Source organism: Echinococcus granulosus, assembly GCF_000524195.1.
Source record: "Echinococcus granulosus chromosome Unknown EG_S00118, whole genome shotgun sequence".
Taxonomy (NCBI): Eukaryota; Metazoa; Platyhelminthes; class Cestoda; order Cyclophyllidea; family Taeniidae; genus Echinococcus; species Echinococcus granulosus.
Window position 1 is genome coordinate 172,621 of NW_020170498.1, and position 12,263 is coordinate 184,883.

General features: G+C 45.9%; 3 protein-coding genes across 3 annotated transcripts in view; 1 reads left to right on the top strand and 2 right to left on the bottom strand. All coding sequences in view use genetic code 11, as the record gives it.

Annotated features, from left to right (window-relative positions):
- The window catches only part of EGR_08765 (hypothetical protein), a gene marked incomplete at both ends in the record, with an annotated part of 3,178 nt that extends 1,335 nt beyond the window's left edge, over window positions 1-1,843 (top strand). The window contains 3 exons of the mRNA XM_024498014.1: window positions 96-202; window positions 954-1,217; window positions 1,251-1,843. Of these exons, the coding sequence (XP_024347591.1) occupies window positions 96-202; window positions 954-1,217; window positions 1,251-1,843 (964 nt within the window). The remainder of the gene's footprint in view (window positions 1-95; window positions 203-953; window positions 1,218-1,250) is intronic.
- A 1,030-nt stretch (window positions 1,844-2,873) lies between these two features.
- EGR_08766 (DNA-directed RNA polymerase II subunit RPB3) lies at window positions 2,874-5,213 on the bottom strand (the record flags this gene model as incomplete). Its single annotated transcript, XM_024498015.1, has 3 exons — window positions 2,874-2,999; window positions 4,045-4,290; window positions 4,776-5,213. The coding sequence occupies 3 exons, from the start codon at window positions 5,211-5,213 to the stop codon at window positions 2,874-2,876; spliced, it is 810 nt and encodes a 269-aa protein (XP_024347592.1).
- A 2,668-nt stretch (window positions 5,214-7,881) lies between these two features.
- EGR_08767 (Serine/threonine-protein kinase mig-15) overlaps window positions 7,882-12,263 on the bottom strand; it is a gene marked incomplete at both ends in the record, with an annotated part of 34,483 nt that continues 30,101 nt past the window's right edge. The window contains 7 exons of the mRNA XM_024498016.1: window positions 7,882-7,953; window positions 8,048-8,271; window positions 9,163-9,244; window positions 10,436-10,585; window positions 11,197-11,297; window positions 11,422-11,488; window positions 11,635-11,780. Of these exons, the coding sequence (XP_024347593.1) occupies window positions 7,882-7,953; window positions 8,048-8,271; window positions 9,163-9,244; window positions 10,436-10,585; window positions 11,197-11,297; window positions 11,422-11,488; window positions 11,635-11,780 (842 nt within the window). The remainder of the gene's footprint in view (window positions 7,954-8,047; window positions 8,272-9,162; window positions 9,245-10,435; window positions 10,586-11,196; window positions 11,298-11,421; window positions 11,489-11,634; window positions 11,781-12,263) is intronic.

Consider the following 12,263-nt stretch of genomic DNA (forward strand, 5'->3'; position numbering starts at 1 on the left):
CCAGATCCTGGTGTTAGTACGGACAGTGATGACTCATACATGTAGAGGTATTTTTTGTGCATCGGGCTTCGATTTCCCGCTGCGGATTATGCTAGGTGGGGTCTGCGCGGTGGTGGTGCGGGTAGGTATCGGAGCGTCGCGTGTAGATTTGGCGGGCGTGTCGTGGTAATTCGATGCAGGGCGGCGTCTGCAACGCTTGTGGGTGGGTTGGATACACCAAGTTTATTCCATGCAATCGGCAAAGTTGGTGTTTTATTTGCGCAAACCCGTAATTGTGGGCAGTCACTTGCGGCAACTTCAAAATTCTTTTGACAGTGGTTTGTTTTAATTCTTCAACTCACTTTTACTTTACCTTGACTTGATGGAGCCAAATAAGTGGGTGTGGTCTTTGTCTTCCACCCGCTCATTCAGAGGACCTCTCCAAGACATTCTCTTTCATAAGTTTGATACTTTTTCAGATGTCCAAAGTTTTTTGCTACTAAATGAGATATCCGTTTTCTCTTTTGCACTACTCGACCTTTCAAGTGATGGGTTTGAAAACTCCGATCTAGAATTCCAAAGAACTATTGCCTCGTGGCCACAAGCCTTATTCCTTGGGAATTCCCAGTTTTCCTTGATTGAGGGTAAAGTCTCGATTGCTAACATAGTTACAGGCACTTCGGGTCAGCTTGGCTCTTGTGCAACATACGTCCTTCTTGTAAAAGTGGCCGATAATATGCGTCGATCTGCCCACTTGTTGTCGCTGAATCGCTATGGTACCGCCTTCAAATGTCTCAGTGAATTTTATTTTGCTGAGTTCTTTCTGGATGTCGAAAGGTTCTTGTGGGGAATCACCAGTTTGGTATTTCAGCAACATTCGCTTCCACGAAACTATCAGCTTACCCTAACAACCGCTCTTTTTGTTCCTGATTGCAAGTCTTTCGCGGAACAAATCTACCTCCTGATTTTTTTAGCATTTGCTTATCCTCTCTTTGGTGCAACTCCTTCCTTTATCTCCCATCTTCAAATCGGGGATGTTTCAGCTAACCTTTTCTGGCACGAAATTGTACGCCTCGTTCTTCAACGCAATTCTCGTCTTTCTTTTCTCTCTTTTCGCACAAAAAACACTGTTCTTTGTGAGATTGAGCTTCTCATTCACCAATTTCACCTCTCGCGCGTCTGGCAAGGATACGACTGCCATCCTTTGGATGTATTCCTTCGCGATATAAGCGATCTCAGTAAGTGGTAGCTTTCAGTGTCAACTCTTCTAGATGATCCACTGGTGGTCGGTATTTTACGAACTTGCCTTCTCCCCTACATACATGGCGATGCCGACATTATCAAACTCTTACCAGTTTACCGTCTCATCGACATTATGCTTTCGACCAGTGTCTGTGGAGCATTTGCCGACTACCATCCACGCGTTGTTGTAGCTATGCTTGAAGACTGCAATCTCGTAGAAAATGCCCTTCGTTTCTGCGGCCATTTACACACTCTTCTGGGTGAATCGCAGCTGGAAGGTTGGGTTTCTCGTGTCTTCCCACTCTATCAGCACTGCTCAGAACAGTTGGGCATTTTCGGCACTTCCCTGAGGACGAAGTGGAGATTTGACTGGCGCGATGTGAGTTATTTACTGGAACGTCTGGAGCGCCAATCCTTGGATATTGGTGATAGTGGTGGTGCTGGTAGTAGTAGGGTACCAAGACTCACCCAGGTGGCATGTAGAGTCTTTCGGTATACGATGCGTCAGTACCTTGACGGATTGCCACCCCCTAGACCCTCTTTCACGGCCCAAATAGAATCTCTCAAGGGGATCCCACCTGCCGTAAAAAGAATTATCCTCTTCAAGGCAGAGGACAGTTGATTTGATCAACCATCGTGGTTCGTATTTTCATCTTTATTTAATACATCCTTCTGTCTTGGTATATTTTTTTACTTCCCTCTAACTCTAGACTTTGCTCTTCTGGTATTTCCTATTTCAAATAAGATGAGATGAACAATAATGGCTGTTTTGGGAGGAGGAGGAGGAGGTGAGGGCACAGTTCCTTCTCCTCCGGCTTGAAATCCACACGATGGCAACAATGGTAATTGTTGTCCATCTGGAATAAAGATACTGTTTAACTCTGTTGAGGACCGTCGTAGGCCTCAACCTTAGTAGTTGAGGAAGGCGCTAGCCTGGCCAGAATGATGTAAGGAGTTGGGGACACACTGTTTTCGCATTCTGGCCCAACACCATGCCATAGGGTAAGCTTGGCTCTTTCCCGCGTAACGATTTACCTGAAGCATTTCGACTTTTTGGTCAACTAGATGGACATTTTAATTCCAGTGGGTTACGCCTCCGCTCCGCAGTATGACCTCCCGGTCATGCCAATGGACTCCTGACCCTTCTATGCACTAGTCGTGTTTATTATTTCATGCTACTTTAGCATGCAGCGAGTACTCAGTGCGCTGTAAACGCTCCTTTCAATGCTACCTCGCTACAGTCACTCTCCAACTCGCGCGATTTGTACCTCCATCCAGCGGTCCAGCTGGCGTATTTATTATCTTACCACGCCTTCAAGAAGGACTAAGGTACTACTCAATTAGTTCGCTACCTCTTTGTTTGGGTTTCACGAGCGCTTAAAACTCCGCCTCTGTTCGTCCGCTACGACCCCTCAGCACCTCGCTACGTCGGCAATACACCTTCAGTCCTAGTATTATGACTTCTTTGGTCCTCCGGGAAGATCCAGAGTACTGCATTGGTAGCAGTGGAAAGCGAACCCAATCCTGAAAGACATCCACTCGCCGACCCTTACAATCTATCAAAGAGGGGGGCGAATATGCATACAAAACAAAGTGAAATGTATATACACACACACGGAGACAGGCGAATGGACGAGCGGGCAGGTAGTGTATCATTCAGGCGGAAGGTTTTCGTGCAGCGTTGTCAACTTCTCCTTCAACACTCGCAACGCCGAGAATATGATATTCTTGGCCTTCAATGAGCCGCACGACTCGATTGTAAAGTAGAATTTGGACGGCTAGAAGGAAAAGGGGGAAAGAAAAAGCTTAATCTAAATCTTCAAACCATTTGATAACAACCTTTTCTCTTGAGAGCTAAAGGGCATTGCCTTTCCCTCAAACAACTTAATTTTTTCCGGTAAAATTCTGAATTTTCCTAGGAATAAGGTAAATGATACGTTATTCAACAAGATTGCATTTTGAATTTGATTGGGGTCCAAATTGACTGCACAAATAAAGACATCGGAAACTGGCGTGCAAAGATTCCTAACATTTTGGATCCCACGGGTACCCCCCCCTCACCCCCAACGCCAGAATATCAACGAATTTGGAAAACAGGTAAGCCCCAAAAAATAGCTAAGCACAAGAACGATCGTAATTGTGAAGTCTCGAATTTATACCGGGAAAAGAAGCACTTAGATCAGAAAGTAGTAGTCAGGGCTCAAAGTTATACAAACATGATTAGCGAGTAGTCAGTTACACGATTTGTTGGGCAAAAGAAGGTAGTAAAGGAGCTTGTAACGTTGAAAAGGGGCTTTTGCTTCTTTTAAACCACTTACCTGTAATAATGTCAACATTCGAACCTACGAGTGAGTCATAAAGCAGTTTATGGAAATGAAAAAAGGAACAGGTAGGCATGCATAAATTTGATGTGGGTGTTCAAAATTTGGGGAAAAAGTGAATGATGTGGGGCAAAATCTGTGCGCTTTTATTACGCAAAGACAGACGAGAATTGGGCAAATGTCAAAAGGAAAATAAGACACCCAAAAGACAGCAGAAATAGCTCGTGTTAATGCTTGGGTAAATAAATGGCATACGAAGTATAGTGATTAAGTGAAGAATAGAGGCTACAAAATGAGTAGCAAGGTGGACAAAGGAAGGAGAAGATAGTGAGAAAACGAAAAGTTGGAGAAATCAGTCAGAGCCGCACCCAAAAATTGCCCAAATGAGTGTCCTAACAGCGTCAATCTTGATAAACCTCGATAACACAATATCAAAAGAAAAACAAGCTCCGTGAAGGAAGACAATTAGGTCCTCCAAAATAGCATTAATGCCCAAACTCACCTTGCCGAATGGGTTATAGGGCGCCTGAGACTGTTCCGAATCGGCAGGCAGTTCAGAGTACTCGGAACGCGGCCAGTCCTCAGGTTTTTGAAGAAAGGTGTGCCGCAGAGCATTGTCGGGGTCGTACTCAAAGCCCACGCCTGCCGTGGGATTCCACTTGGCGTGCTCCTTACCAAAGCCCTTCTTGGCAAAGGCACGCAGCTTCAGCCGCTGGCCCTTGCGCATCTTCACGATGAGAATGGACTCCTGAAGAGAGAAAAACACAATAAAGAAGCTCCTAATTTTTTTTTAAATGTTTCGTCTCTTCACACAAGCTGCGAAACTGTTAGCCGCATATTGTTCACATGAATATCCTAAACCTCAGGTTATCACAAAATCTCATAGCCTACTCGTTAGAATTATCAGATTTCTCCGAATACCTTCCGATGTGGAATGGAGTACTGTTTTATCGTCTAACCAACCATCCATTCGGGTTCAATTCACTCATTTATTTATTCCCAATCTACATGACTAATCAGTCAACAACGATTCTTTCCAGTCTTCCTTCAACTATTTATCTAAAAGCAGATAAGAGAAGTCTTCGGGTCTTAAAGAGGCTAGGTCTAAGCTTTGTACAATAAAAATGCACGTAAATTGCCACAGTTAAGAAATGCAGTCGGGAGTATCTAATAACCAAGCCAAATCGAATGAATTAATTCCAAACAGATCAGCGGCCCAACAAATTCCCTTACTTGCTGTCCAGCGTAAAGTGCTGACTCATCATTTTCATCACGGCAGGGCACAGGACGAACATCGGGGTTACTAGTAACTAAATCAGCACCGGTAACGTGGCGAGGCGTGTCATCGGTGCAACTGACATCGAGAGTCAACTCAACTGAACATTCCTTGCAGAAGTCGCGGCAGGTGCACTCACGAAAGTAGGACATTTTATCGACTACGTCATCTGAGGTGAGTGGAATTAGGCCGATGCGTTGAGCAATGAACTCGTCATTGAGCATAGTGTTGTTCTCCTCCAACTGCACCCAGTCGATGGCGAGGGTGGGCACCTCTGCAATGCAGACGCGGCGGATGGCATTGGCTACGCTCAAATCTGTGTCCTCTAGAGAGAATTTGAAAACCTCGTCATTGTAAGACGTTACTGTGACGATAGACTGATTCGCATAGGGCATTCTTGAGTCTAAAACTGAACAACACGCTTTTATATAATCAAACCACCCTTTGTTAAACAATTTTAAGTGTCAATGAAGAAGTATTGCCAAGTTAAACGGTGCAGCATACCCACAAACCCCCAACACACTTCAAAAGAACCGCATTGAGTCTCAGTATACACAAATAATTGACGTAATAGAATAAAATCCGGTTATTGTGACTAATCCTTATAATCCACCCTTAGCAAAATCATGCACATTATTTCAAACTTTGTTTGGCTATGCTTAAGGCTAACCTACCTTTCAAGTGATTTTGTTAGTACATACGGCCAATGTCTGGGGTAACACAAACCAACTGAGTAACAAAAATATAATTTTTCTTGAAACCTAATTACATTATTTTTGGGCCCAAATGCACGTTTATTTGTTATAAACATTGCCAATGCGCATTTGATGCAAATAAAATAAAGCACTAAAATATGCTTTGATGCCTCCTGAGATCATTCCGAAGACGACAGAATACATAATACTTGGTCAGAATATATGCGTGCGATATATGATAGGGCATGAGGGCAATGACATTACCTGGAGGCCATCTAAGTGACTTCTTTACCAAAACCGTGGGTTAAACTAACAAACGTCGTCCCTCTTGCTCCTCCTGTTCAAGCCATCTCATTAGATTTCACAGCTTAATTGGTGCTGTTGTAGCATCGTAAGGCTCCACTGAAGATGAAAGGAGTCATTACACTCGGGCCGAATACATATATTCGGCATATAGAAGGTATTCGCCCTACTGGCATGGCCCGAAGGCCAGCCTATCCGGCGTGGTAAACAAACCAAGACAAAAGTGGATCTTTACTGTAACCGAGAGTTAAAAAACCAACGTATTACACCGTTAGAGTAGCATTGCAAGCCAACCGTGTAAGTCACCGAATTTCCATGCAACTTCACTGATACCTCGTGGCCGTTCTACTAGATATGGAATTTCGTCCTCTATGAAAAATGCATTGTTAGGGGAGGAGGAAAGTGCTGGCCATCACGCGTGTTCATAGCTAGTAGGAGAAACGCTGGCCTTAAAGCAGTCATATAACAAAGAATGGGATTTGAAATAGTTCCTTGGGGATGGGTTTTGTCTCCTAATCCTTTCTACCACGTTATGCTCACTTTAGAACTGCCCAGCCATGGTAATTTGGGCTCCATTCCAGCCAGTAGGGGAGGCGTTACTTCACTATTTTTACATCTTCTTTTTAGGTAGCGCGGACAGGTCCGCGACAAAAATTGCCCAGGTGGTAGCGATCAGCTCCGCTTCAGCAGACAATAGCTTGCCTGAAAACCACCGTAACCCACCAATCCTCTCACACCTACGAGAACACTGTTTGAATTCGTTCCTGAACGCTGAAATGCGCCGCTACCAACCCTGACAGCTCTCGAAACCAATAAAGCCCAGAACTTATTGACTGCTGAAAGTAAAAACACGTTATCGCCATCTTCACACAGCCTCCAGTCCTGTTATTGACCCAGGCAGCATGTACTTAGACATGTCGCGTTCCAAACTTCATCACAGGTCCCCATATACTCCTTTACCATCCCGTGAATGACTCGCATTGATGCTGCGGTTAAAAGTGGCAGACACGCTTCACAATCCTGACCCGGAAAGTAAACAAGACCCCCTCACCTCAGGTCGAGTTCTTCATGATCTACACGAACTCATCCAATATCGCCACGAAGTTTACAGTTTGTAAAATTTGTCAGCTCGCAACAACAAAGAATAACTTGCCACCACATTACAGGCACAGAAAGCGGATCTCGATCTATCGACCTCAAGTACCATATCGTTCCCGAAGTGATAACACAATGCGGCCCACCCTCTAAGCCCTAGAACAGACCACCACGGTTTCCAACATTCCAACCGGGTTGATGAGGCAATCAGATCATCTAAACCCACTTCCCACGCATTCCTCAGATAACGGACACTAAGTAGGAGGAATGTGGGTCACTGAGGGGAGAAGGCTAGACAAGCAGAGAGGCAGGCGGTTGCTGAATACAAGTCTATCTTCACTCGCACGCACACACGGTCATCACTCAGTTGGTCAGGCAGTTAGTTGGTGCGGCAGGTAGTCAAAGCCCTCCTCTCTATGTGCGCTGTGTGCGGGTGGCCATGGTGGCGGGGGAAAGGAAATCACGCATTGGCAGCTGAACGAATGAATGAATGAGTAATGGTGATGTTCATGAAGGCCATGTCTGTGCTGTATGGGGGAGTGGTGGAAAGGTGGGAAGACGAGGAAAAAAAAGAAACCGGGATCGTTGGCAGAAGAATAGACAGGTGGGTGAGTAGGTGAGTGGGAGTGGGTAGCAGGTCATCGCAAATGCACGTCGTCTAATCGCGTCCAGGTGATCGTTGCACCATCGATAGCCAAGTAGTACTTGTGGCAGTCAAATTACACGTATTAATGGTGATGCTCATGATGGGGATGGTGCTTAGGAGGAGAGAGAGGGGGGGATTGGAGGGAGAGCGGACAACATGGTGGAGGGAAAAGTCACTTCGAGATCGGAGGGTAGAAAAAAGAGGAGGGTGGCTGGACAGCTGAAACAAGCCGACGGCGAAAGCACTTTGAGTGTGAAGGGAAGGAGTAAGAGAGGAGGAGAGGAAAAGGGTAGGGTAATAGTGTCCCGCCTTCCTTCCTCCCCTTTACCAATGGATCCCACTCAGGGTCATCATTGAGACCTGTGGCGATCCGGACCGGGTGTTGGAGAAAAAGACCTGAAAAGCAATTAGCAGGTGGTTGGGGATGGATGGACGGACGGATCTGTGATTATGAAGGGGCTGATTGATTAATTGAGGCGCTCAAACCCACCTTGTCGTTACGCTCGCAGAGGAACTTGAAGCGCTGCTCACGCTTATGCATGAAGACGCCATCAAGGTGGCCGGTCTCCGCGGAGCGCACCTCGATGGCGCGCAGACCCCAACCCAGCAACTGACCCGAGGACGGGATGTAGGCCACGGAGGTGGGCGACTCGCCCCACTGAATCACCACGTTCTTCGTCATCTTCCCACTCGTGTCCACGTACACGCCCTCCGCTACATCAGTCAGATAGTTGTTTAGCAACGAGTGCCTTTGCCTACTTCTCCCAAACACAAACAGAAGATTGTTCACACCTCAAACCATCCGTAGTAGTCATCCATTGGGAAAGTGGTCAATGGTGCAGATGGATTGAACGGAAGGAAATAAATGGAGGATGCATGCGGGGACAAGAGATTGAAAAGTGGACGGGTGAATGGATGGCCGGTGCCATCTCGTACTACGGCTCATGAAAATGGTAATTTAGCGCTTCACTAATATGTATTTGAGACCTGATTAAATCACTGATTCCTCTCATCCAAAGCTACCTACTCCTCTCAGGCGAGTTAAGGCACATTGACCGATTGTCCAAATGAAGGAATATCAGGCGGATGGATGGAGAAACAAACTCCAAATGGGTGTATGGGTGGATAAATGGATGAGTAGTTGAGAGACTATGTGGCTACATCCAAGAGACAAGTTGATTACTGAAGGAAGAAAGGATGGGGTGCGCCATTCTGGCCTAAAAAACGTCCACTTAGTTTCAGACGATGTCCTAATGATTGATGAGGCGGCTACTTCATGGCCGAACTGGTAGAATGAATGAAGAATGGAGGTTTAGGTGCATGGGCGAAGGAATGGATGGATTTATGAGGCAGCGGTTAGCAACCCACTGAGTGAATAGATAGGTGAATGGAGTGATGGATGGATGGGTGATCGGGGAACGGTGAATGTACGCATGGGACAACAACGCGAAGACGATTTGAAAATGCAAAACTAATGAAATAAATGAGTTTTCAAACCGAATAATTAGATAAAGGATAGAAAGAGTTTATGTTATCTATTAATGTCAGTAACAAGAGACGGGTTAGACCCAGTAACATTTGATAACCAGGGCAGAAAGAACTCACTGTCATAGCAGAGCAAAAGCTGCAATCCATCAGTATTCGGCAGAACGACTATACAATGGGGGGTGATGATTCCACGATTGGGCTGAAGTAGGAAAATAAAACACGTCACCTTATAATTGGTGATCCTGATTGCCGGCCTTCCCATTGGCTCATCGCTAGACCAATGAATTAGGGCCAGTCGGAACCCATTTCAGGACAAGGACCAAAAGTGTAGATGGCGCCCTGTGATTGGTGGTCCCAACATCACTGTCTTCCCAATTGGCCAATCGATTGGCCAATGAAATTTTGGGTGGAAAAAAGCATCTTTAATATTACTTTGAAAAACGTACAAAGTTTAAACGAGTCATCTATCAAAACCTGGATCCAATGTCAGACATCTGGTCCACAATACTCTTCTACTTAAAAATAGTGATTGTCAGTTGTTTTGCACTTTGTTTACTGAGTAATTCAAGCGGCGCTGCCAAGGGAACAACGTCGGGCCGACTAAAATTTTAACGGCTAAGGTGGAGAAAGAGAAGGCAATTTATGTAAAATTAATGCGACACTCTCGTCCTTCCCCGCTTGTGTATCGCACACACACTACACACGGTGACTCACGACACCGGGACGAAGGGAATGTGGATAAAACTGTCGCCCAGGCTGCAACGAACGAACGGACGAATGCACGAATGTCAAACCAAGTGGCCCGGAACGGGACAGGTTTAAGAGGACACTAAAACGTGTCCTAAAGAAAGGTCATACTTAAATCATCGACAGGGGAAAGGAAAATTTATTCCAAAAATTTGGCAGATATATTTAAGTAGTCAACAAGTCGGAACGCACGTTTTAAAGATTACTCAAAAAATCAATATTTTTGAAGACCTGTACAAAATGGAAGGAGAAGGAGGCGAGGAGCAGATTTAAGGCACCGCGAACAGGAAAAAGGTGGCAGCCTAACGCAGCATAGTACGAGAAAGTGACAAAGATGCCGACCACGACGATAGTAAATATGGATGCGATTTCCATCCTCAAGGGTGGAAGACTCACACTTGATGGGAATGCACGGTTGCTCCGCGTGGAAATAGGATGGAAATAAAAGGTGTCTCTAGTAAAAGTCTCGAATGGCCTTCAACCGGCGAATAAAGGAGAGCTTCAACCGCAATGAAGACGATGAATTAAAACAGGAAAGAGGCGAATTCCACGCGACCTTCAGTGAGTGGACAAACAGAGGCACAACTCTCAGGACACAACGAGTCAGCTAGTGGGTGAATAGATGAAAAGTGGAGACACAGACCTTGGGACAGAGGTAGAGGTCGAAGACGGTGTTTGTGTCCAGATCGATGGCATGGAAGCCCGCCTCGGAGCCGTAGATGACTTTGAGCCGTTGATTCTCCTCCACCGTCAGATCCACCAGCAGGGGACGGAAGTGCAGTGAGGAGAAGAGCTGATCACCAAAGGGATGAGGAAAAAGGCAAGGATCAAAACCAATCCAAATTAACGCTGATTACATTCACTACCAGCCCGTGTGTCATATATATGTGACAAAAATTGATCCAATGACACACCTAGACACTTCCCATCCCGAAATAGATGAAATATGAACCCTTTGGGCATTCCCTGCGTTTGGTACCGTAGGCAACTAAATGCACAAAGTGTCTTGAAGTCATTTAGCCAGTACAGTAATTTTTGAAGGCTCCAATCCCCTCGAAGCCGATGTAGGAAAGGGAGAACCACAACCACATCCTGAGCGCACATTTCGGCGAAGATGTGTTTGCACATCCACACACCCTGAGGCTGGTCTAAAAAAGGGCGCGTTCTGTTTCGATTTCCGTCAAAACCCACACAATCCATCACCTCTACTGCTAAAATTGCAAACTTTACCAACAACGAGTGGAATGTACCAACATAAGATCCACTTCCACCTGGAAGTCGGTTCCGATGTCCCCAACTACCGTTACTATAACGATGGTGAAAAAGGGTAAGAAGGCTACAGGCCAATCAAATCATGCAGCATTCGTAACCACCTTCTAGAGAGGAGCAAAAAGAAGAACCAACCTTGAAAGCCATGAATTTGTGGTAGGGTCGGGGCGCCCACGCGTATATCTCCACGGAGTCACGAAGGGCGATGACGAGGAACTTGATGTTATCGTACTTCACTGCAACAACAAAAACAACAACAAGGCGTCAGACATGGCCGATTGTGACACCAGAGATGAGGGGTTGGGAGGGATATTGAGCTGAACGGAGTGAGAGGGGGGAAAGGAGGGATGACGCGCTCACCGATTTTGAAGGTGACCGCACCGTGCAGATTCTCACCCACGTTTACCCAACCATTCTTCTTGTCACACTGAAAGTCAGGAGTGATTAGACATGAGGGTAGAGACGAGGATCACATAAAAATGACAAAGAAAGTATTGAAGGGATGAGTGGATACGAAATGAATGGGGTAGACGGGTTGATGAGAGACAGTGGAAGTGGAAGAGAGACACCCACCCCCTCGGACTTCATGATTTTGCTCTTGAGCCAGGAGAGATAGTAGACGCGAAGGCGATTCTTGCGTCCCGAGATAGTCACCAGGATATTCTGACCCTCTAGCACAGCCATCTGCAAGAAGCGTCGTCGACTAATCAGCGAGTAGACTAGACGAGGAGGAAGAGAACGATAAAGTAGTACAAAACGTAGAAGGTGTCGTAGTTACTAGCTGAGTCGATGCTTTGCTTAATTCTCTGCTCATAACAGAATAGCTGACTCAAAGACACACGGAGTCCTACTTCCAATTCACCTCTGTACTCTAAGTTGTTTTGATCTCACTTAGACGGGGTCACATAAGGCCTCCCATCTGGATTCACCACACACCAGAACGTAAACAGAGCTGATCAATAAAACTGACAGCTGGAAGTCGAGCCAGGACTACTATAAGGAAGGCGAGAGACAAATGTTCCAACGTGGCTAGGCATTTGACGCTACTGAAAAGTTACGAGAGGTCTTCAGCAAACAATAAGATCAACTAAACAGACGCAACGGATCGGTAAAGGCGAGGCCCGGGGGTAGGGTGATGGATGCAGAAGACAGACAGCTGAGAGGCTGATGGGGGCAAAATGAGAGAGTGGAGACTCCAAATG